The sequence below is a fragment of the Monocercomonoides exilis genome (genome assembly GCF_001643675.1).
Source record: "Monocercomonoides exilis strain PA203 chromosome Unknown scaffold13-1861174, whole genome shotgun sequence".
Lineage (NCBI taxonomy): Eukaryota > Preaxostyla > Oxymonadida > Polymastigidae > Monocercomonoides > Monocercomonoides exilis.
Genome location: NW_027150558.1, coordinates 159,574 through 181,879, shown reverse-complemented (window position 1 = coordinate 181,879; position 22,306 = coordinate 159,574). Strand labels below are relative to the sequence as shown.

General features: G+C 40.6%; 9 protein-coding genes across 9 annotated transcripts; 4 read left to right on the top strand and 5 right to left on the bottom strand.

Annotated features, from left to right (window-relative positions):
* Positions 1-304: 304 nt before the first annotated feature.
* Positions 305-3,048, top strand: MONOS_4151 (putative RasGEF N-terminal motif; the record flags this gene model as incomplete). Its single annotated transcript, XM_067874200.1, has 8 exons — positions 305-932; positions 1,011-1,063; positions 1,122-1,404; positions 1,553-1,662; positions 1,762-1,965; positions 2,077-2,505; positions 2,643-2,789; positions 2,926-3,048. The coding sequence occupies 8 exons, from the start codon at positions 305-307 to the stop codon at positions 3,046-3,048; spliced, it is 1,977 nt and encodes a 658-aa protein (XP_067730625.1).
* A 660-nt stretch (positions 3,049-3,708) lies between these two features.
* MONOS_4150 (putative separin) lies at positions 3,709-10,107 on the bottom strand (the record flags this gene model as incomplete). Its single annotated transcript, XM_067874199.1, has 2 exons — positions 3,709-9,902; positions 9,984-10,107. The coding sequence occupies 2 exons, from the start codon at positions 10,105-10,107 to the stop codon at positions 3,862-3,864; spliced, it is 6,165 nt and encodes a 2,054-aa protein (XP_067730624.1). The 3' UTR covers positions 3,709-3,861.
* A 730-nt stretch (positions 10,108-10,837) lies between these two features.
* MONOS_4149 (putative Proteasome subunit beta type-1) lies at positions 10,838-11,983 on the bottom strand. Its single transcript, XM_067874197.1, has 3 exons — positions 11,878-11,983; positions 11,679-11,786; positions 10,838-11,521 (listed from the first exon to the last, which is right to left on the bottom strand). The coding sequence occupies exons 1-3, from the start codon at positions 11,961-11,963 to the stop codon at positions 10,990-10,992; spliced, it is 726 nt and encodes a 241-aa protein (XP_067730623.1). The 5' UTR covers positions 11,964-11,983; the 3' UTR covers positions 10,838-10,989.
* An 89-nt stretch (positions 11,984-12,072) lies between these two features.
* On the bottom strand, positions 12,073-15,078 carry MONOS_4148 (putative pescadillo). Its single transcript, XM_067874196.1, has 3 exons — positions 14,705-15,078; positions 13,206-14,617; positions 12,073-13,033 (listed from the first exon to the last, which is right to left on the bottom strand). Exons 1-3 carry the CDS (start codon positions 15,037-15,039, stop codon positions 12,240-12,242), a joined length of 2,541 nt encoding a protein of 846 aa, XP_067730622.1. The 5' UTR covers positions 15,040-15,078; the 3' UTR covers positions 12,073-12,239.
* A 187-nt stretch (positions 15,079-15,265) lies between these two features.
* Positions 15,266-15,601, bottom strand: MONOS_4147 (uncharacterized protein; the record flags this gene model as incomplete). The annotated part of the gene is made up of 1 exon (XM_067874195.1): positions 15,266-15,601. The coding sequence occupies one exon, from the start codon at positions 15,599-15,601 to the stop codon at positions 15,266-15,268; it is 336 nt and encodes a 111-aa protein (XP_067730621.1).
* A 422-nt stretch (positions 15,602-16,023) lies between these two features.
* Positions 16,024-19,180, bottom strand: MONOS_4146 (putative poly(A) polymerase; the record flags this gene model as incomplete). Its single annotated transcript, XM_067874194.1, has 11 exons — positions 16,024-16,177; positions 16,423-16,535; positions 16,668-17,148; positions 17,328-17,435; positions 17,576-17,718; positions 17,870-17,954; positions 18,142-18,331; positions 18,439-18,550; positions 18,615-18,668; positions 18,741-18,938; positions 19,046-19,180. 11 exons carry the CDS (start codon positions 19,178-19,180, stop codon positions 16,024-16,026), a joined length of 1,773 nt encoding a protein of 590 aa, XP_067730620.1.
* A 77-nt stretch (positions 19,181-19,257) lies between these two features.
* On the top strand, positions 19,258-20,171 carry MONOS_4145 (putative RuvB-like 2; the record flags this gene model as incomplete). The annotated part of the gene is made up of 4 exons (XM_067874193.1): positions 19,258-19,482; positions 19,574-19,734; positions 19,817-20,011; positions 20,123-20,171. Exons 1-4 carry the CDS (start codon positions 19,273-19,275, stop codon positions 20,169-20,171), a joined length of 615 nt encoding a protein of 204 aa, XP_067730619.1. The 5' UTR covers positions 19,258-19,272.
* A 356-nt stretch (positions 20,172-20,527) lies between these two features.
* On the top strand, positions 20,528-21,424 carry MONOS_18702 (putative CPK25/26-interacting protein). The gene is made up of 2 exons (XM_067871746.1): positions 20,528-20,637; positions 20,778-21,424. Exons 1-2 carry the CDS (start codon positions 20,535-20,537, stop codon positions 21,197-21,199), a joined length of 525 nt encoding a protein of 174 aa, XP_067730618.1. The 5' UTR covers positions 20,528-20,534; the 3' UTR covers positions 21,200-21,424.
* A 185-nt stretch (positions 21,425-21,609) lies between these two features.
* Positions 21,610-22,203, top strand: MONOS_4144 (Rab7L3, Rab7-like protein; the record flags this gene model as incomplete). The annotated part of the gene is made up of 1 exon (XM_067874192.1): positions 21,610-22,203. The coding sequence occupies one exon, from the start codon at positions 21,610-21,612 to the stop codon at positions 22,201-22,203; it is 594 nt and encodes a 197-aa protein (XP_067730617.1).
* Between the last annotated feature and the right edge of the window lie 103 nt (positions 22,204-22,306).

Below are 22,306 nucleotides of genomic sequence, written 5' to 3'. Positions count from 1 at the left end.
ATTTTGGAATTTCATTGATCTTCAACATTGATTTTGAAGGGTAAAGAAAAGGAAAGAAATAGATTTATAGTCACTCATTGAAATATTCTCAGAATCAACGATGTAATGGATGAAAGAAAAAGATGGAGTCTTTATTCAGAAAAAATTGTATTTTATTTTTTATTTTCCGTTTTTTCATATTCATTCGCTTCACCTCATTTCCTTTTCTTTTCATATGTGAAAACTTTCCAATTCAAATTAACAAAAAATACTTGATCAAATATTCCAAAACAATTTAATTATTTTTTGCTTTTTTAAACTTTGAATGTTTCAACAGCAAAGCTTAGAACAGCATCCAGACCGAACGGATTGGATTTTTAGGGCTTATCAACGACATCCAGAATTATTTTCGTCTCACCAACTTGTTTCGCCTGTTTATCGCACGAAATTGTTTTATAAACAATTTTCTGCTACTGTTCAACAGCCTCCAAAACAATTGATGATTTATTTAATTATGCAATATTTAAATTTGGAAGGATATTCGTCAACTTTGCAAGTCTTTGAACAAGAAGCACAAGTATCATTTCCAGAAAAAGAACACGAAGAAAACAGCGAGGAACTTTCACTCTTACAACGACAATCCGCACTAGAGAGTTGGACAATCCCAGGGGCATCGCCTTTTTCTGCTCAGGCTTCTAATTCTACCTCTTCTGGCGGAAGTTTTTTTGGGAGTAATAGATTGAAATTTATTGAACAACCAGGATTTTCAAACGATGATCGAAATTCAACAAGCGGGACCAATGACGATGCAGTTCCTTTGCTAACTGTTATTGTTGGGGGGGCACTGGGTCAAACTTCATCAATTCATACAATGATAACTCCCAAGGGTGAGGTTGATATTGAAAGGGTCAAAGAACATCTCCTTAAGATAGGATTGATTAAACTTGACGACGGTTTGCTGAAAAATTATAATATGAAAACATGCTTTAGTTTTATGTGACTAATTAAAATTAAAAAAAAAAAAAAAATAGAAATATCTGATTCAATTTGGAATGAAGGACCTGATCGTCCGACGAATATTGTAGTATGATATTTAAAATTTTTATTAAATTTATTGTTTTTCTTTGTTCAACATTTTCCAGTACGAAGATCCTTCCTCAGACGATCCTATGAAGATTCGTCTGGCAACGTTGAACAAACTGATTGAAAAGCTGACAAATCCAGACCGCTCAGACGCCTCGCAGATGCAATTCACCAAGTTCTTTCTGTTTGTGTATCGCACGGTGACAACCCCAGAAGTGCTTCTGCACAAACTAATGGACCGCTTTCGGGCGCCGATGGGGCAGCAGACGGCTGACTCTGTCTCGAAGGTGCAGACAAAAGTTGGGAATGTGCTGAAAGACTGGGTGAGTAGATATTTCAAAGGTGTGGAAGCTTTCTGTTTTATGACGATTAAAGTTATTTGTCTGTGAATTGCTGCACTGTGAATGCATTTCTGGCGATGTTGTATTATGTCTTCATTAAACATAATGCGCATTCATTCATTCATTCATTCATTCATTTACCTATTCAGATTTCCTTGATTGTCATCTGGTAGAAGAGCTGATCGAATTCTGCGACACACAGCTGTCACTCAACCACCGAACACTTTCGGCTAACATTCGCTCCATTGTTGACTCCAATGTTTGCTCTTTTGAATACTTCCATTTGCGATTAATGAATCAATCTGCTTCAATATCTTTTTTCTTTTTTCTTTTCTTTTTCTTTTTCTTTTCAAAACAGATCACTTCGAAGCAGTCGGCTGGCCTTGTCAGTCTGTCGCTTTTGGAGAGGGAAGATCCCTATCAGCCTTTCTTCTCCGACTATTCTCGCTCCAGCAGCTCTTCTTCCGCTGCACAGTCCAATTTTTCGCTAACACGTCGCATTTATCACTCGCGTCTTCAGACAAAGACACGCGACGATACAGCAGTAACTCTGCCTTCAACTGTGTGCTTTCCTTCTTCTTCTTCTTCTTCTTTTGAGGCATAAATGATATTATTGGGCATTTTTGTAACATTTTTTCTCCTTATCATATTACTCTGCTGTTTTTATTTTTAGCTTATTCGTTCTGGTGAGTTTACAATGAACACTGCACTTTCATTGACACAAACTCCCACTTCGATAGCCAGAACAACCACACACTCATCACTTTATCCCCCTATTCCTGCTGCCTCTTCCACCATCACTTCAGCCGCAACATCTTCATCATCATCATCATCATCTTCTTCTTCTTCTTCTCCGTCTGCTCCTCTCACGCTGCTCGACATCACCCCGTCAGACCTCGCCATCCAGATCACCCTGCTCCAGTACGAAGCATACTGCAAAATCGACCGCTTTGAGCTGTTCCACAACGCGTTTGAGAGTCCGAAAGGGCAGAGCATCTCGCGGAATGCTCGCTGGGCAATCAATCTGTCATCAAAAAGACTGACAAATCTTGTGATGAACATGGTGCTCGATGAGAACTCAACTGTGAAGAGCAGACGAGCAGTATGATTATCTCTCGTTCAAATTGAGTGATAGCGATTATTCATTCGTTTTTTATTAACTTTGTTGGATGTTTCCATTTTCTATGTGAAATTAATGCAATTATTGAAAACATTTTATTCATATGAATATTTTAATAGGTGATTGGATATCTCCTTCAAGTGATTCAGTGTCTGTTTGAGCTCAACAACTTCGACGGCTTGTTTGCGATTGTCAGTGCACTTAGCGACACACCAATCACCAGGCTGAAGTTCACGTGGGGAGGAATAGGGAAAAAAGTGACAGCAGTTTGTTCTCTTTTGAAAGAATGGAATGACTTTTCAATTTTCTGATGATTTCTGTGAAACTTACAATTCTTTGTTGCTCATATTTCGCGCTTTTATCATTCCTCTGACTGTTTTTTTTATGATTTGTTGCATTCAGCTGTACAATGAGTATCGTCGCTATGTCAATCCAACAGGCAACTTCAAAGTAGCAAAAGCCAGACTCAAGCAAGTCAAGCCTCCAATAGTGCCTCCATTGTTTGCTTCAATTATTGATAAATAATTCTGTTAATAAATTGCTTTACAACATTTCTTTTTCAAATGCATATGTGCTTTCAAACATCAATAGCCGTATGCTCAATTGCTTTCACATATTTTAACAGTTCTCTTTCTTTTCTTTGGCAATTTCAATATTTTTCAAATTGACGAACGATTTCTGTATTTTGTTTTGTGTAATTTTTCGATTTCTTCTCTTTCAGCTGCGTATCTTCAGCAGATGTCACTCATTTTTGAGAACGACACCAAAATTGATGGAATGATCAACGTAGACTTCCTGCGGCGTGTGTACGACATCGCCACTGACTTCTTGCAGTATCAGAGTCCCTATTCGATCCCTTCCTCTTCCAACTCCTCCTCCGCCAGCACTTCGCAGACTTCCTCTTCCTACTTTTCGTATTATTCGTTCAGCAGGCCAATTCAGTCGTTCATCATGCGCCACTGGAATCCCCACCCCACAAAACGGTTTATGGCGATCTCTCTCGCACTGGAGCCGAACAATGCAGAGAAGAGCAGCATTCGTTGAGAAGCCATAATTGACTTCTTTAATGTCTAAGACTTGTGTTTCTTTTTTTGTTATTTTTTATTCAAATTTTGTGTTGATAGTGTTTATTTTTGTTGATAGTTTGTGTTTATAAAAGGGGAAAAAAGAACAGGCAGAAGTAAATTAGAAAATAAAGTTCTCACTTTATTTGTGATTTGTAAGTTAATCGAATTGGATTTAAAAATAATTGAAAAAAAATAAAAATAAAAATAAAAATATAAAAAAGCTGAATGATAACACAGAAAATATTTAACAATTCATTTCAAATCTTGTTTGTCATTTCCTTTTTGAATGTATTGGCACGCCATACGTCACAAGAGCAGCTCCATTCAAATAAGGAAACGTCAGCGACTCTCTTGCCTTTGCGAAAGGGAGAGGCAGATTTGCAGAGTGAGTGTCATCAGACTCACCCAGCAGCCATTGATTGAGAATGGTCGATGCCAACTTCGCCTCGTCTGCCACAGTCACGTCCCACAGGTTAGACACAACCGCTGGGCAGCCTGAGTGAAGGTATGCATCAACCACCCCCTTCGGAAAGCACTCTCCGTCAATGTCCCGCTTCCCGCTGCTGCATCCCATCAGCAGCACAGCCGGCGTGCGGCAATGTTTGACAATGCGCGAGAACGGATAGTAACCTTCTCCTGCTCCGTGGCCACAGTACACAAAGACCTCTTTCCCCAGCAGCTCTTGCTTCACCAGGTCTTTCGAAGGAGGCTGCCCAACAAGACTCTCCCACTGTGTGTGTTTGTGGATGATTTCAGACATTTCGGTCTCAAAACGACTCAAAGTGCAATCTGGATTGATCAAGAAGAAGACTGAAGAAGCATCCACACCATCTCGAAGAGGAGCTGATGAAAGAGAAGAAAACAAAGAATGTTCGATCGAAGGTGAAGACAGAGAAGATGATGATAAATGTTTGCTAATCATTTCATTGGAGCTTTCATCATCAAGAATGCAAATAGGTGTTTGAGCGATTGTTCTTTTTTTGCAATCACAAATATCAATTTCGCTGCATTTATCTTTATTTATCTCACTTTCCGTTTCTGTGCCTTTCAATAAGCTTGATGCTTTTCTCTCTTCTTCTCGAAGGAATAAAAAGCCAATGCTTGTCATTCGCATCACAGAACAGTCGCAGAATTGCTTTGTGCTCTCCCACGGCAGCTTCTCCATATCTGGTGAGAGGAATAGAAACACTAAAGGATCTGAATTATTGTCAATTTTTGTGTAATTCAGCTCTTCTTCTTTGTCTTCTTCTTCTTCTTCTTCATATATTTTGCTTTTTTTATTGCATTTATCTGTTTTGCCCTTTCTATTTTCTCGTTCCTCACTTTCATCATAAATCATTTTATTCTCTTCTCTGCTTGTTTCTCCTCTTTCAAACAACCCTGTTCCCACTCCCCCACGTATGAGGCATCTTGATAGAAGAACAGCCAGCAGCTCCACATCTCTATCCAACTCCTCACGATGCAGCCACCACTCGCGATTGGTCATCTGCTCTGTTTTTGACAGTGTCACGTGGCTTTCAGACAGGATGCGCTGCATTTCTGACTGGCACACGCCGATCCACCCACTCGACGGCACATCCACAGGAAGAATGGCATTCTTTGAGCTCCAACCAAATCGACTGTCTTCTTTTGGTGTTGTTGTTGTCTGATTTGGATTGATTTTCAATATGTTCATTTTCGATTGCAATTCCAGCTGCGATTGGTGCTGCTGCTGTTGATTTAGAGAAGAAGCAGAAGCAGCAGCAGAAGAAGAAGATTTGTTGTGTGTACTTCCATATGCATCCAATGAATCCATCGAAACGAACTCCTTTTTGAGAGGAAGAGATTTTGAATGTTGAAGCGGAAAAGGGATTTTCGTTTCGTCGATTTCTAATTCATTGCAGCTTGATTTGTCTCGTTCTTCTGCTGCACTCAACGATGGCTCTATATCACGCATATACCTCCGTCTCTTCTTTGGCTCTGGAAGTGCAACATCGATGTCGTTGAACTCAATCATGTCGTCGTCACTCGCTATGACTGTGACTGTCTTGCAGATGGTGATTGGCTTCAGGCGCTTGTATCTGCTGCTGCTGCTTTGGCTTTGAGAGCAGCCTTCGCAATTGTCTTCATTGCAATCTGAAGATCTCTTTGCATTCATTGAAGAAAAGTTGGGCTTTTTTTCTGAACCAAATGACGAGGTTGTAAATTCGTTTAAATCATTTTTGTTGGAAGTTGACTCATTCTGAACAAATTTGACCTCTCTGCCTGTTTTTCGCTTTTTCTCCAAACAGAATTCGTTTTCAAGAACGGAAGAGGCGCTACAAGCAGCTGGAATAGCCAATGGAGTATTAGCTCTGCCATAAGCAACAACATTATGTGGATCATTATCAAATGTCTCCATTTCCTGTGGTGACTTCTGGAATGCTTGTGAAGAAGAAGAAGAGGAAGAAGAAGAAGAAGAAGAAGAAGAAGATGATGATGATGAACTGCTTGAAGAGAGGAAGGCTTTGTCTTTGTTTTCATCATCGTCATCCAAAATACGCGAAAGAGGAACAGAACGAGAGCGATTTCTGAGAGAACGAGTTGAATTTGAGGAAATTGAAGGAGGCAACGTTTGCTGTGAAGTTAAATCTATTTGAACTCGCCTTTTTGTTGGCTGTGTTGTTGGCGAAGAGGATCTTGGAACACTTCGAAGAGAGGAAGAAGATGAGGAAGATGAGGAAGATGAGGAAGATGAAGAGGAAGATGAAGAAGAAGTTAATGATGAAAAAGGAGGAGTGGAATTGCTTCTGGGAATTATGTGCATGTTTGCTTCTCTTTGGAAGGCCATCACCCTTTCTCTAATCAGCTGGTATTCCTTTTTCAGCTCTTCATCTTCAGGAGACGAGAATCGCGCCTCAACAAGCACGTTTTTCGGGATCAGCTTCAATTTTATGTTTTTCCTTGTGCAATTTCTGGGTGGAATGACACACACCAAAAAGAAGTGGAAGAAGGGAACATGACCCAACGCAGCAAGCGATGAAGAAGAACAATACATTTCAAGTTTTGTCCAAAAGTTTGATAGAAGTGTGTCGAAAAGAGGATGATTCAATGCAACTTCGCTTTCCTTCTGCTGCTCATTCGGAATTTGAAGCTGTTCAACTGGCAATGGCAGAGTCAGTCGAGCAATCTTCCACAAGTCTTTTGCATCTGCATCGCTGAACATACAATGCGCACGCCGACTTCTGCTGCTGCTGCTTCCTTCTTCTTTCTCTTCTTCTTTGCAAGACGCATTTGCCCTTTCTGCTCTCATTCCCAGCTCAAACCACGCGTCTGCAAAGAGTCTTCGTTGTGAATGACCCGAGAGTGCTGTGAAGAGGAAGAAGGCACACGATTTGGGATCTTCCTTTCCACACAGCAGCGCACAGAGGATTGGAACATCGTGGCACAAGATGTCATCTGCCTGGACAACGGACCAGTTCATGTGGCTTGCCATCAGCAGCCTTCGGATGAGTGCTGTTTCGGAAGGAAATGAGTCAGATTTATTGAGGCTGTCACAATCTTCTTTGATTTGTGTGCTTTTTGCCTCTGTCTTGTTAATATTCCACAGTTCTTCATATGGATTGACATTTATTGGCGTCATATCTGTTTCAGTTTTTGCTTGGTTCAATTTTTGCATCCATCTTTCATGCAGCATCTGCTTAGCAACCAACGATGAAGCCACAAGATACAACGCATGGCACAACACTCTCGGCGGCTGAGGCACAAAAAATCGTATTTTTTCGTTGCTTTTCTTGTTTTCCAGGTGGACAGACAGGCTCAACAGGACGGTGTCACACACAAACCGCAGCGGCGAGGCAAACAGGTCTTTTTCGGGTGATTCGCGCTGCCAGGGGCTTTTGGGTGATGTCTGCTCTTTCAATAAGTCCAGCTGCTTTTCTGCATTTCGAATGTAAGTTGACAGGAAGAAGTGAACGAACTCGCAAGTGATTGAGGAAGAGAACCAGGAAAATGTTGTGATTGGCTGAATGTTTGATGAAATGGAGGAAAAGAAGCGAGAATGAAATGAGGAAGAAGGAGAAGAGGAAGAAGTTGAAGAAGATGAAGAAGAAGATGATGAGGATGAGGATGAGGATGATGATGATGTGGGTGTTGATGCAGTTGGAGATGAAGTGAGAGGGTAATAGTAATTCGATGTGACCAAAGTAGAAAACTGAAATGGAAGAGAAATAATGAAAGCGCTTTTCGGAGAAGAAGAAGAAGAAGAAGAAGAAGTTTCATTGGTTTTATTCTTTGAAGAGTCTGGAAAGAGAAGCAGTGGAATGTCAATGTAATCGCTGCCCTTCAGTCTGCTGAGTGAAATCAGCACATTCTGACGAAAGCCGATGGACGAGTTGGCAACGCGGCTGAAGACGGACGAGATGTTCATCACACAACAGCTCAAAACTTTGAAAAGCACATTAGACAGCTGCGTCTTGCTTTTGTCCATGGCAACGTATGGAGACTTTTTGGATGCGTATTTGTTGAGGGAGGATGAAGTGGATGATGATGATGAAGTGCTATTTGGTGAAATGGTGTCTGTTTGAGAAGAAGAAGAGGAGGAAGAAGAGGAAGAAGATGATGATGTCATGCAATTCATAAATGCCAGTTCTTCCATCGTTGGTACCCTTTTAGAGCGATTGACAGGCAGAGCTTGTTTTCCCTCTTCTAAAATTGTACTCAGAATTGGCTCTTTCAGCTTCGGGGAGATGAGCATAAAGCACTGCAATTTGAGCACTTGAAAACAGGCTTCCACAAACGATGGGTGGAAACAAGACAGATCAAGAAAGCTTTTTGTGAACTGTTCTACAAATGGAGTGGGATCAGCTATGGCTGTTGAAGTGGATGAAGTGGAAGTGCTAAGAGAAGAAGAAGAAGAGGATGATGAGGAGGAGGATGAATTGTTAGCTGAAGTGGAGATAGCATTTGAAGTTACGTCTGCTTTCTGAGAGTTCATTATCCAACTTCCATCTGCAGCAAGCAACGGAAACGAAGGTCTGTTCATTGTGCTGTTGATCACCCCCATCCACCGAGCTAAGCAGAGTACATGGCTTTCTTTGTGTCTGTGGGCGCTGTTGAGCACTCGCCAGGAGACGACATCTTCAACACACAGAAGCGGGGCAGCTGCAACCAGCGCTGCCGTCTCAGCGACCTTCAGATCGTAGTAAGTGGCGTCTTCTGAGTCTCCTTCCAGCACAAGGCGCTGCACAGTGCGGTGTTTGTGTGACAAGAAATGAGACAAGAGGCTCCACGAGGCAGAAGGGAAGGCCATCCCCCGCAGCTGAGTGCAGACAGAAGAAGAAAGAGAGGAAGGAAGAAGGAGGGGAACAGAAAATGAGGATGTGTCAGAAGCTGTGCAGGACTTCAGAATGGACGAAACTTGGCGTTCGATTCGTTTGGATAGCAGAAACATGTTGTTGCGCAGTAAAACAGAAGACATCACAGCAAATGCATCGCAGGCCATCAGATAGATGTCGTCTGGCAAAAGCGCATATGCCCACGCAAAGGCTGCATTTCTCTGTGCTTCTGCAGAAGAAACAGGTGTGTTCTCTTCCTCGGCGCGTCTGCTGCCTCTTTCGCTGGGCACTCCCTGTGACTGATTTTGAGTTGTCGGCTTGGGCGAGCAGAACCGGCAGCTGAACACAAAGCAAACAGCAGCTGCTTCTGCATTCAGAAGCGCATTTGCCCACAGACAGCGAGAAAAGCACAGGTGTGCCCTGACGAGGAGGGTGAGCCCCCACACGACACAGATGGAAAGAACCCACTCGCGCGGTGCGCGCTGCAAAAGGCCGACGAAAAGAGAAGGAACATCGCTGCCAGACAGACAGGGAAGAGTGTGCTGCAGCGATGTGGAAACGAATGGATGGATCGGAGGCAGCTGGTTTGCAGAGTGATCAGCCAGTGCCTTTGAAGAAGGAGTTGACTGGTGTTTGCCAAGGGATGATTTTTGGCTGGGTGGAGTCATCCAGAACAGTGAGTGAGAGGAGTTTTCTGTGTTGAGGAGATGCTGAATCAACTCCTTCCCTTTGGCGTCTTCAATAAGATTGAGGAGTTGTCGTGTTGTTGAGTGAGGCTGCTGCTGCTGCTGCTGCTTCTGGCAATTTGAATGTGATTGATTGAGAAGGGTGTTTGTGAATGGCTCTTTCTCTCTCTGCTTTTCCAGAAGCAAGCCGACAGAAGGAGGATGGAACAAAAAGGGAAGGCACGGCTCAACAACAGAGAGAATGGCTTCTGCTTCGCCTTCACGCGAATATTGTGAATAAGCTAAAAGCAAGCGAAGCAGCGAAGAGAACCATCCAAGAAGAGGCATCTCAGCTAAAATGTTAAACAAAAAGAAATTGAAATTCAAAAAAAATATTGAAGGCTTTATAAAATAGATATCAACGTGCAGCGAACCTTTTCTTTGCTTTCGCCCTTCTTCTGTCTTTTGCAGGAAATTAAGAATTGATTCCTCTTCAGAAGAAAATGTTTTTGCATTGTCAAGCTTCGAGGTGAATTCTGCAGTAGAAGCACGAGCCATGATAAAGCAATGTTTCATCATAAATAAATGACAGTAAAGCTCATGCTTCAAATCTCCTTGCATTCGGAAGAAAGGTATGAGGAAGCGATTCATTAAAAAGAATGTTATTCTTGGAAAACACAAAAGTCCCTTTGAATCAGAAGCAGATTTCAGTGCAAATTCCCATTCGCTCAAAGCAAACACAAAATTGCTTTTGATTGTTTCATCGATTTCTCGAAATTTTTTCATTTCTTCTTCTGAAAAGAAGAAATCTTCTTCTTTGTCTTCATCGAACTCAAAGCAAAATTTTATACTCCTTTCCCCCGAAACATATTCTTGCCTCTTTTGAATCGCGCAGCAGCAATAACTTATAGCCTTTATTTCATGATAAATAAATGACTGTGTCTTTGATTTATTCGCTTCATGTGAAAAATCGCGTATGATGTCATATTCCCTTTGAAATCGGTATTTGGAACTTCCAGCAAATAGAAACTGCAAAGTAAGATGAAGGTCCTGAAAACAAAGTGAAAAAAAATGTTTATGTATCTTCAAAATATAAGATTATCAATAAAACTGTCTTTAATTCAGTCCCACAGCTGTATACATAATCTTTGATCTCTTTATATTTTAACATAAAGTGTTCTTTGCTAATTTTTGTGTTGAAATTTTCGGTACAAAAGCAAAGAATCAAAATAAAAATTTAACAAAAAATGATAAAATTTAAATAACGGTACCTTTCAAAAAAAGATAATGATCATTTTTAAATCATGTTAATTCATAATTATTCTCGTTGGGATCGTTATTAATGTAAATAAAAACGTAAAAATTAATTTTAGATAAGTTGACTTATAAAATAAGCTGTTGAAATGAAAATAAAATTGAAATAGTTCATTCTTTTATCAATTAATCAAACTTCAACTCCTTAATAATACGTTTAACACCTGTCTTATTAATCACATAAATTTCTGCGAAATCACCAGTATGTATATCGCGTTCAGCTGCAGAAATCAATGCTTGATGTGCATATTCAATGGCTTTTTCCTCTGATGGATTCCAATCCTTATCACCAGTTGGATCCCCTTCACTTGGAACCTTTTGTCTATGATGACGCAAAATAAGAGAATCAAGAACAGGTTCAACCAATTGACCTCCTGATCCAACTGCAGAAACTTTTGTTTTTTGATAAGATCCGATTGCATCATAAGCATACAATGCAGGCTTTCCAGCTTCATCAAGTCCTCCCAGGATGCAAAATGCATAAATTGGGAAAAATCGATGACTGTACAATGTATTCTGAAGCAATTGAGCGCATTCAGGAAGTGAAATGTCTTTATGATTCTTATACTTATACATCTCAATGTCATAAAGCATGCTTTTATGTAGTGTTGCATATTCCGCTCGCATGCCAGCTGTTGCAAGCACGATTTTATCCGTTCTTTGAAAATTTTTGAAAAGAAAATTATCAAACAAAAACGAATAAAAAAATTTTGTCACAATGTTTAAATGCACATAATAAAATGTATCATGATACATGTTGTAAATTTAACATTTCGAGCAATTATTATAAATAAAAGGAAAGAAAGCAATCAAACAATTTTACTATCTTTTGACAATGTCGAGACATGATAAGGTACCCATCGGAGCATCTTGTATCGGCGGCTATAACTGTGTAGTCTTTCCCAGAGAAACCAAGGCATGTACTTAAAAAAACACAGTTTAACCATCAACCAAGTTCGGAGGAATCAATCAAAGTGATAAATAATAAATGAAATGTCTAAACAAAACGCTTACCCTTGATTATCCATGTATGGCTCAAATTCTTTACGTTTTAGTTCTTTTGGAGCGTCTTCAGGACAAAACTCAGATTCAGCAAACATGAATTGATCTTTCCTCCCATCTTTTATATAATTAAGCAAAATTTTGTGAAACATATATCTAACTGCTCGACAAACTAATTTTTTTCGTTAAAAAAAATTGTAAATGAAATAAAAAGCATTCAAAATTTTTATTTTATTAAATTATTGTGTCATAATGCGTGTGTTTTTGAAAAAACTATTCAATTTCAACTCTTGAATATCTTAAAATAAGTATTCACCATTTATTCTTATATTATTATTTCGTGAAATGAATGAATGTAAAGCGAAGTGTTTATTCTATCTCTTCTCTTTTCTTTTGCCTCCAAAAAGCTCGTCCTCCATCTTCTTTCGTTCTTTGCTGTTAATCTTCTTCATCATGTTCTTTTTCTCTTTCTCTTCTTTCATCTTCTTCTCTTTCACCATCTCTGCTTTCTTCTCGAACCTCGCCTTGCTCCTCTCCTTCTTCCTCTTCCCGTGCTCTATCTTGTTCCACAGAAACCGCGTCTTCTTGTCCATCGCCATCCGCTGGTGGTGCAGCTCCTCCTCTTTCGTCCTCTTCAGGTACAGCGCCGACGCTCCTTCTTCTTCTTCTTCCTCTTTTCCTTCCCCTTCGCTCTTCTCGTAGTCTGTCAAGTCATCGCTCTCATCCGACGACAGCTGCCCTTCCGCCGATGACATGTCAGACGTCTCAGACGCTGATGACTCATCATCATCATCATCTTCTTCTTCTTCCTCTTCTCCCTCTCCTTTTTCATTCATATTCACCTTCTCCTCCACATCCATCACATTCATTTCCTCCCTCTTCCTCTTCTCTGCCCTTTCTTCTCTGTCTTCTCTGTCTTCTCTGTCTTCTCTGTCTTCTCTGTCTTCTCTGTCTTCTCTGTCTTCATCGTCTTCATCGTCTCCTCTGCCCTCTTCGCTTTCGGCGTCGGCATCTTCGTCGTCTGGAATGATTCCGTCTGCAATCTTCTTCATCTTCTTCAGCCACTTCACCTGCTGCGGCACATATCGCTCTTTCAACTCTTCGATGAACGGCGACACGTGCGGCGGCAGATGAGAGACTGTGTTGATGATCGGCTTTCCTTCTTCGTCTGGTGAAGATGAAACAGAAGAAACAGAAGAAACAGAAGAAACAGAAGAAACAGAAGAAACAGAAGAAACAGAAGAAACAGAAGAAACAGAAGAAACAGAAGAAACAGAATAAGAATAAATAAAACATAACATATTCATATGGACATGAATGAAAATGAATGAAAAACAAACCTTTTCCGACGATGTGCATCTGCGGAGGAAGATACAACTTTGGCGGAAGGAGCACTCTGCTGTTGAGACAGTCTACAACATACTGCGGCTGCACAAAGATTCTGTTCGGGTATTTGCGTGCCAGTGCCATCGGAGAAAGAGGATTCGATGACTGTGAAGAAGAAGAAGAAGAAGAGGAAGAAGAAGAAGAAGAAGAAGATGATGATGAAAGAGAGGCATTGCTGGTGACACTCATTGGCCTGTCTGTGATGTGGTGAGTGATGCTGGCGTCGTCGGCGTCTGCCCCCTTCAGGCTCCTCTTCTTCCCTTCCCACACACACTTCCCTCCACAGCTCAGCACAACAAACGTCAGCGCATGCAGCGGCGTCTCCCGCGACAGAAAGAAGACGCAGCGGCCAAACAGCCCAGACAGCGGAGCATCAAACGACGAATACGGTGGAATCGTCGGCTCAATCGTCTTCGGCATCTTCCCCCGCCGCTTCATCTGCCGCAGCGCCTGCCGCTTTGAGAGACCGGCAGTGTCATCAGAAGATGAATTAGATGAGGTTGATGATGTTGATGTTGATGATGAAGCCAACAAATTGCTTTCTTCTTCTTTCACTCCGTCTTTTGTGTCAAAATCAATCAGCTCCCGTTTTATTTTCTTTCCTTCTTTTTCTTCAGCCAAGCCGTTTATTCCTTTGCTGCTTTTGTCTCCTTCCTCTCCCTCTTCCTCTCCTTCCTCATTGCTTTCATTCTCGTTCATCTCTTTTTCTTCGCTGGAATCCATTTCGATGCTGTTTGGCTCTTCAACTGAGTCTTCCTCCTCATCCTCATCTTCCTCCTCATCTTCTGCATCATCATCGCTCTCTTTCTCTTCTGCCTTCGCCTTCGCTTCTGCCAGCCTTTTTCTCCGCTCCCTCCTCTTTTGCCTTTTCTTCTCTTGTTTCTGCTTCTCCCTCATTTCATTCCCTTCAATTAGCTTTTTCAGCAACGGCATTTCCACAATCTCCGGAAGCTCTGCACCAACCGTCTCGTCCTCGTTGAACTTGAACTTGACTGGATAGTCAACACCCACCAGCGCATACAGCTTCAGGAGGATGTGCTCCACAAGCGCTGAATGCACCTCAAAAAACGATTTCATAATGTGAAGATCAACACGAGGATCTTGTGGAATTGCAAAGTGATGTGGCTCGAGCCATATGATAATACGCCCATACACCGTTGCTTGGTAGTACATCCCTTTGATTGAAATGAATGCCTTCGTGAGTGTGTGAGTCGAAACAACATAACTCATCCATTCTTTCCTCAATCGTTTTGACAGAGTAATATCCGAAGCTTTGAACGGTCCTCCTTGCTTCATTTGTGCCACCAAATAAATAGTATTCAGCGCATCACTCATGTCTTTCAATGCATCTTCAAAAGCAGGATATCTTTCAGAAAAATGCAAATTTCATTCAAATCGAGCAAAATATAAAAGCAGGAACAATAAAAAGATATGCAAAATAAACGATACTAACCTGTCTTTAATTAATCTCTCGAATGGTATTTTTGGCTTCAAAGACTCGAGAGATTTCGCTTTGTCAGGATCGCCATCTCGATAAGCTGCCATGATTCGCTTGTTGAACACTCTTTTCTCTCTCATCCTATCCAACACATAGTTGCGCTTCAGATATTTAATATCGCGCAAGTGATAATATATCTTGCTTTTATCTCGCACTGATTTCCCTGGAACACGTGGATAAACGTTATTCAAGATGCACAGCCGACGGAACTGCGGAAGCGACACATGAAGCTTCTCCATCGCCGTTCTGCGGCTGATGTACTGGGACCGCATCTTTTTCTTCATCTTCATGGCGATACAATTTTGAGATCTTTATTTTCTCTGATCCCCTTAATTCATAAAGTCATTCACACTCAAAAAATACTTTTTTTAGTTTTTGTTTCTCTTCTTTTTATTTCAAACAATAACATAAAAAAAGTGCAAATTCCAATAGCAAAACGAAAAAAAAAATGAATTGGTTTTAAAAAATAAATAAACAAATAATTTGAAGTGAATTGGTTGTGAAGTGATTTTATTTTCAACCAAATAGCATTGAAGCGACAGGCGACGCCAGCGATTGTGGTCTGAAAGAAGGAATGTGCTGCTTCTGGAACGGAACAGCCCGAAATCCGAAGTCCTGCCGCAGCTGGCGCAGATACGACTTGGCCAGTTCTTTCTGTTTGAGCGACTCTATCTCGTCGTCTGACTCTGAGTCGTTCTCTTCCTCTTCTTCCTCTTCCTCTTCCACTTTGCGTGTCTTCGCTGTGCCGAGTGCTGCTGGCAGGTGGCTCTGCTTTCTGTCTGCTGCTCCTGATGCTGCTGCTGCTGTGCCTTCTCCGTCTTTGCCCTTCGCGTGCTTCGTCTTCCCTTCCATCAGAAACGTCTTGATCTCCTCAAAGCGCTCTTCCTCGTTCCCCCCGCCGTCGCCTTCTTTCTCCTTCGCCTCCAAAACAGACACCTTCTTGTCGGCTGCCTCGCTGCTCAGCTTTTTGCTTTTGTGCTTCGCTTTGAAGGCATCGACGAATGCAGGCAGGAGATTGAGTGTTGGGACAGACGAAGAGGCAGGTTTGGGCATGGAAGAGGAGGAAGTGGAAGAAGAAGAAGATGTTGATGAAGATGATGATGAAGGTGTTGAAAGAGAACCAAGAGATGTCTTTGATTGAAGAACTTTCAATTGTGGAAACAGGTTTGTGGGAAGAAAATGAGCCTTCTTTTTTTCGTGCTCTTTTGTCTTGTTCTCTTCCTCTTCCTTCATCTTCTTCTCCATTTCCTTCTCTTTCTCTTTCTCTTTCTCATTCACTCACACTCTTTCTCTTTCTCTTTCTCTTTCTCTTTCTCTTCCAGCATCTCTTGCTCCAGAACATAGTTGAAGTCTCGCTCTTTCACTTCTTCTTCTGTCTCTTGGAAGAACTCGTTCAGACACTGCTGGGCATATGGAGGTATTTTTGAGCTGAATCAAAGACAAAAGACATTTTGGATGGGGCATTCAACAGGAAGCATTTGCAACCAAATGAAAGAGGAGGGAAAAGATTCATTTTGTTTTATTCAAAATAATAATAATAATAATAAATTCATATGAAGATAACATTTCACAATAAACAAGATAGATAGATAGATAGATAGATAGATAGATAGATAGATAGATAGATGAACAGATGAAAGAGAGCAAAGAAGACAGAAGCAGATGAGTCATACGGCTTGACCAGCTGGATGTCCACGTGCATTGTGTGTGTCTTCTCTGGCCATTTTGCAATCTCTTCGACCCATCTGCTGAAATGGTGGGTCAAATCAACACTCCACCTGACTGTCTGAAACGCCATCGCAAACAAGAAAAGGAAGAGGGTGTTCATTGCGAAAATACAAAGTTGATTCAAATAAAAATTGAAAAAAGGATAAATTTTGTGGAGAAATGAAAATGACGAAATAAAAAAGAAGCAAACTGAATTTTGAGCAAAGAGATTTGGTTTGAACTTCAGTCCCATGAAAACAGTAGCACAATACTTCACTTTGGGTGGATCTTCTTTTGTGTCTGCTTCTTCTTCTGCTTCTTCTGCTTCTTCTGCTTCTTCTGCTTCTTCTGCTTCTGAAGCATTTTGCTCTTTTTCTTTGTTTTCTGCTGACTTCTCTTCTGGTTTCACTTCCGATTTCACTTCAACTTTTTCTTCTGGTTTTTCATCAATTTTATCTTCTTCCATTTCCTTTGTCTTTTCTTCTGTTTTATCTTCTTTCGTTTCTTCTTTCTTTTCTTCTGTTTTTTCATCTGCTTTCTTCTCGTCTGTTTCATTAGCCTTCTCCGCACTTTGTTCTCCCGCTGTCTCGTTGTGCTTCAGCAGCAGAGGAAACACATGAGCAATTTCTATTTTCGAGTCAGAGCTCACCAACATGCCCAGAATACGAACACGCGACTCGCCATAGCCATACCTGCCATCAGACAGCATCAATAGGAACAACAGGAGTGATTGGGGTATATGCACAAAAGCAATGGAAAGTCGTTGAATCAACCACAAATGAAAGTGAAAAAGATTGAATAAAAATAATAATAACAACAAAGAGACAATAAAATATCTGTCTGTTAATCAAAAAAAAAGAAACTGACCAACCATTTTCGAAATTCTGATTCATCAGTTGTGTGGAACGTGATCATGGCGTATGTTTTGTACATGCGAAAGAAAGGAATAGGCTCAACAAGCTCTGCCCAGCTGCCTTGACTGAAAAGACAGTTCAACAATGTCACGGAATAGTCACAGTTCAAATGCAAAAAGAAATGAAATTCATTCAATTTATTTATTTTATTTTATTTTTTTATTTTTTATTTTTTATTTTCCAATTCCAATTAACATGAGCACACTGTCTTCTGATTCTGTCCATGATCTCTTTGCCTCGCCTGAACTCCTCCACAATCACTTTGAATGTGGATGTGTAGACATTGAAGGTGGAGTTCTGCACTGGCTCAACAGGCGTCAGGATCGTCATCAGCGAGGGCGTTTGCGACTGGCACATTCAGATGCAATGAAGGCAATGAACATCACAAACACACCAAGATGCAGCGTTGGGTGTGGACAAGAAAGACAAAAATAGAATTAACATTCATTTTCAATGCACATCTTCAAATGACTGAATTCGAAAGTGATAATTGGCACACATAAAATGGTGTTCCTGTCAACGAAATTTGCTGCTTGGCCCAGTCGAATCCAGAATACAAGAAGAAAAAGCGAGAAATTATGGTGCTGTTGCAAGTGTCATTGAAAGAGAATGAACAAAAAAATAAATCAAAAAAAAAAAAAAAGAAGAATGAGCAAGTCAATACAAACAAATTTTAAATAAAGTTAATCACAAATTTTTATCTTTAATTATTTGCCCCCACGTGCTCCTTTTCACATGCCCAAGAATTTCTATTTATAAAAAATTACATACTTTGCAGCAGACAATGGATAGCTTGCAGCAATAAATGCTGTCAGTATGGCACAGTTAACACCGCACAAGTATCCATAAACGTTTCCATAAACACCTCTTCTTCGTGCCCACAGCTTCACCAAGCGCAGCGCAATGACAAATTGTTCTTTGCCCCGCACAAATGTTAGTATTGTGTCAGTTGTGCGGCTTCCTAGCAGGCAGAAATTTGGGCAATTGCAATTTTAATGAAGAAAAAATATCAAATACGTAAAATAAATAAGTTTTTGAATCACAATTAATATTTTAGTTATTAGAAACCGTTTAGACTTCGAACAGACGGCTTATCGTCAGTTGGCAAAATTCCTTCTGTTTTGATATCCAAATCGCGAGGAATAATTGGCAGATGCAAAACGGCCAAAAGGACATCCATCTGTTAGTGTGTAGGAGGAAAAAAGTTCTCAATGGCCATCCATCAGAAATAAACGAAAGCTTACCTTTATCCCATCGAAAACCAATTTAATTGCTGGCACATAAGCCGTTGGCACAGCCTTTTATAAAAAAATTTTTTTTAATTTAAAAGGTAATATTTTCACAAATAAACAACAATGAAAATTACGAACCACTGCTGAAGCTACGTTTGGCTCGTTCTTCAAAATGGAAAAAAATGTTTCGAAAAAATCAACTTCTCTGTCCACGTATGACGGCGCAACCATCAAGGTATCAATATCATCTGTCGGTCCGTACACTCCGAGACGATAAGATCCAAATGTGTATATCTTGATATGTGCTTCTGATGGATTCATTTCTTGCTCAGAAAACTTTTTTAAATAAACTTGTTATTTTTTTGGACAAAATAATATGCACACTTTTTTCGAGCAGACATCTTTAACCCATTCATCTGCCAGATCATGCATTGGAGCAACACTTTTTCACGGTGCGCCGAACCAGCTTCGCTTTCAATTATGTTTGCATGTTTCTCAAACTTAACAAGACGCTCGGTCAGTTTCAAATCATCTGGGGTGGGAAGTCTATGACCAAATATTTCTGGTCTAGACGTCATCAGAATGCAGCTATCTCCGTACTGCTGGAAAACAGAATTGAAAAATAATTGAGATCACTTTGATCCTTCATACCGTTATTAGCTGAAGAAAAATGGCAACAGCTTCTTCGTCTGTTTCTGCTGAAACTAAGGATTTAACGAGGCTTGAACGAAATGGGATGCACTCGCACATTCGGGGCCTTGGCTTTAGCGATGACGGACAAATTAACTGGCATTCACAGGGCATGGTGGGGCAAGTTAAAGCGAGAAAAGCAGCTCTTATTATTCTTCGGATGATACAGCAAGGGAAAATTTCGGGGCGAGTATGCTATTTATGTTTTCATAAGGCTATGCATTGTCATTGACAATTTTTAAATTAAACTGGTTTTTTAATTGTTTTTAAATATTTGAAAGGCTGTTCTGATAGCAGGGCAGCCAGGGACTGGAAAAACAGCCATCGCCATGGGCCTTGCGCAGTCGTTGGGAACGAACACACCATTTCACATGATATCAGGTTCGGAAGTGTTTTCATTGGAAATGTCCAAAACAGAAGCATTGACCCAGGCATTCAGAAGGTTTGATATTTTTTTTTTCATTTTTGATATACTCGTTGAACATTAACCATTGCCGTTTTTGTTGGTTGTTAAATGTTGATAGGGCGATTGGTGTCAGAATAAAGGAAGAAACAGAAATTATTGAAGGAGAAGTTGTTGAAATTCAGGTTGACAGGCCGGCCAGCGGAACAGGCGCTAAAGTTGGGCGAATGATTCTGAAGACAACAGATATGGAGACTCAGTTTGATCTTGGAAACAAAATGATTGAGCAGCTCACAAAGGAGAAAGTTGAGGCAGGGTGTGCAATGTGGAGTTTTCATTTTTTGAATTACAATTTTCAATTTCGTCTTCATCTCCATCAATGCTGGTGTTGTTGTTAGCGACATTATATCTATTGACAAATCGACAGGGCGAATCACGAAGCTGGGAAGATCAATCACGCGTTCAAGGGACTTTGATGCATTGAGTGCAAATGTGTGCTTTTCTGATTTGTTCGAAGTGCTTTTGAGCAGCCAATGTTTTGCGTTGTGGTTTTTGTTTTTATTGTAATCGTCTGTGCAACGCCTCGCATTTGCCAGACGCGCTATGTGAGCTGCCCAGATGGAGAGCTTCAGAAAAGGAAGGAAGTTGTGCATGTTGTGACGCTGCACGACATGGATGTGATCAACAGCCGGTCGCAGGGGTTCCTGGCGCTGTTTGCGGGAGACACGGGAGAGATCAAGCAGGAAGTGAGGGATTCGATCGACCAGCGCGTGGCTGAGTGGAGGGAGCAGGGCAAAGCAGAGATTGTGCACGGGGTGTTGTTCATTGACGAGGTGCACATGTTGGATGTGGAGTGCTTTTCGTTCCTGAACAGGGCATTGGAGTCTGACACAGCGCCCATTGTGCTACTGGCAACAAACAGGGGAATGACAACTGTCAGAGGTTCTGCTGTCTTTTTATCGTGCTATTTTTTTTTTTTTTTTTGTATATTTTTGAATATTTTTATTTATATTTTGCAAAACTTCCTTAATTTTGGTAAATTTTTGTATGATGAATGTTGGATGTGGCAATTGGAATGACAGGAAGTGGCGAGGCGATCCCGTCGCCGCATGGGCTGCCGCTTGATCTGCTCGACCGTCTTCTGATCATTTCGACAGAGAAGCCGGGGAGGAAGGAGATTGAGCGGATCATCCAGGTGCGATGCGAGGAGGAGGACATCGAAATGGACGAAGAGGCGCAAGAGCAGCTGGTGACGCTTGCAGAAGAGCATTCGCTGCGGTATGCGATGCAGCTGATCACGACGTCGGCGATTGTGGCAGCACGGCGGAGGGAAAAGACAGTCACGGTGGAGCACATCAGGACAGTGTATGAGCGATTCTGCGATGTGAAGAAATCGATGGATTATCTCGACACAATCAGCGGATACACCACAGGAACGAAAAAAGGAGGAGAAGACGAGCCAAGCGCTGCGGGTGCGATGTCTGGTGCAATGGCAATGGATTAATCAACGCTGTTTTTATCTTTTGCTGCAATCATTTCATTTTGAATTCTCTTTCTTTCTGTCTTTCTTTCTCTCTTGAAGAAAAGTTTGGATGTTATTTTCAAGCCATATCGTAATCTCTTTCCTTTAGTTCATCTGTTCCGAATTTCATTACATTTTTCTTCACAACCAAGCATTCGCACAAAATGTCAAATCACCCTATTTAAAGATATTTCTCAAATTCGATAATTGCTTTTTTTTTTTTGAGTATTTCAACAGTAAATAAAAAGAAAAAGAAATATTACTAGTATTTTTATATCTTTTGCATCTTAGCAATATCAAAATTAATAACAAAATTTTTTTAATAAGTTATCTTGAAATTCGATAAAGCATAATCATTTGATCGAAACATTATAAAAAAACATAAGCCTTTGATGAATGAAGCAGAAGAGGAATCAAGGGTGAAAGTGAATCTAATTGGTGAATTTGGAACAGGAAAAACTTCTTTGACGCAAAGATATGTAGACGGATATTCACACGATTATAAATCGAGAATAGGAATTGATTTTAAAGCGAAAAATGTTATAGTTGAAGGAAAAGAAATTCGAGTGCTTATATGGGAAGAACGGCTTCCTGCAATATATGAAATGGAGAATTTATCATATTTTCGAGGATCGGATGCTTGCGCCTTTGTATTCAACTTGACATCACATGATTCTTTTGATTGCTTGAAGAATAAAAAAGAAAAAGTCGAAAACGTTATTGCAGATGATTTAAATGATTACCCGTTTATCCTTATTGGTAATAAAAATGATCAGCATGAATTAAGAGATATTAATCGATTTGAAGTGGAGAATTGGTGCCAGAAAGAGGGAATTCGTTCATATTTTGAGACATCAGCAGAAACAGGAGATAAAGTTGATGAAGCATTCTCGGAACTTGTACGTCTGGCTTTGATCCATCATAAGTCTTATGATTTCAAAATGAAAGAGCTTGCAGCTAAGGAACCATTTGATGAATCCGAATAATCATCCTTATGATATTATCCAATGTTTGAATCGTAACCGTAAAGATTATGCTTTTTATTTATTTGTTTGTTAAACATTTTTATTTCTCAGGTGTTCATAAAGA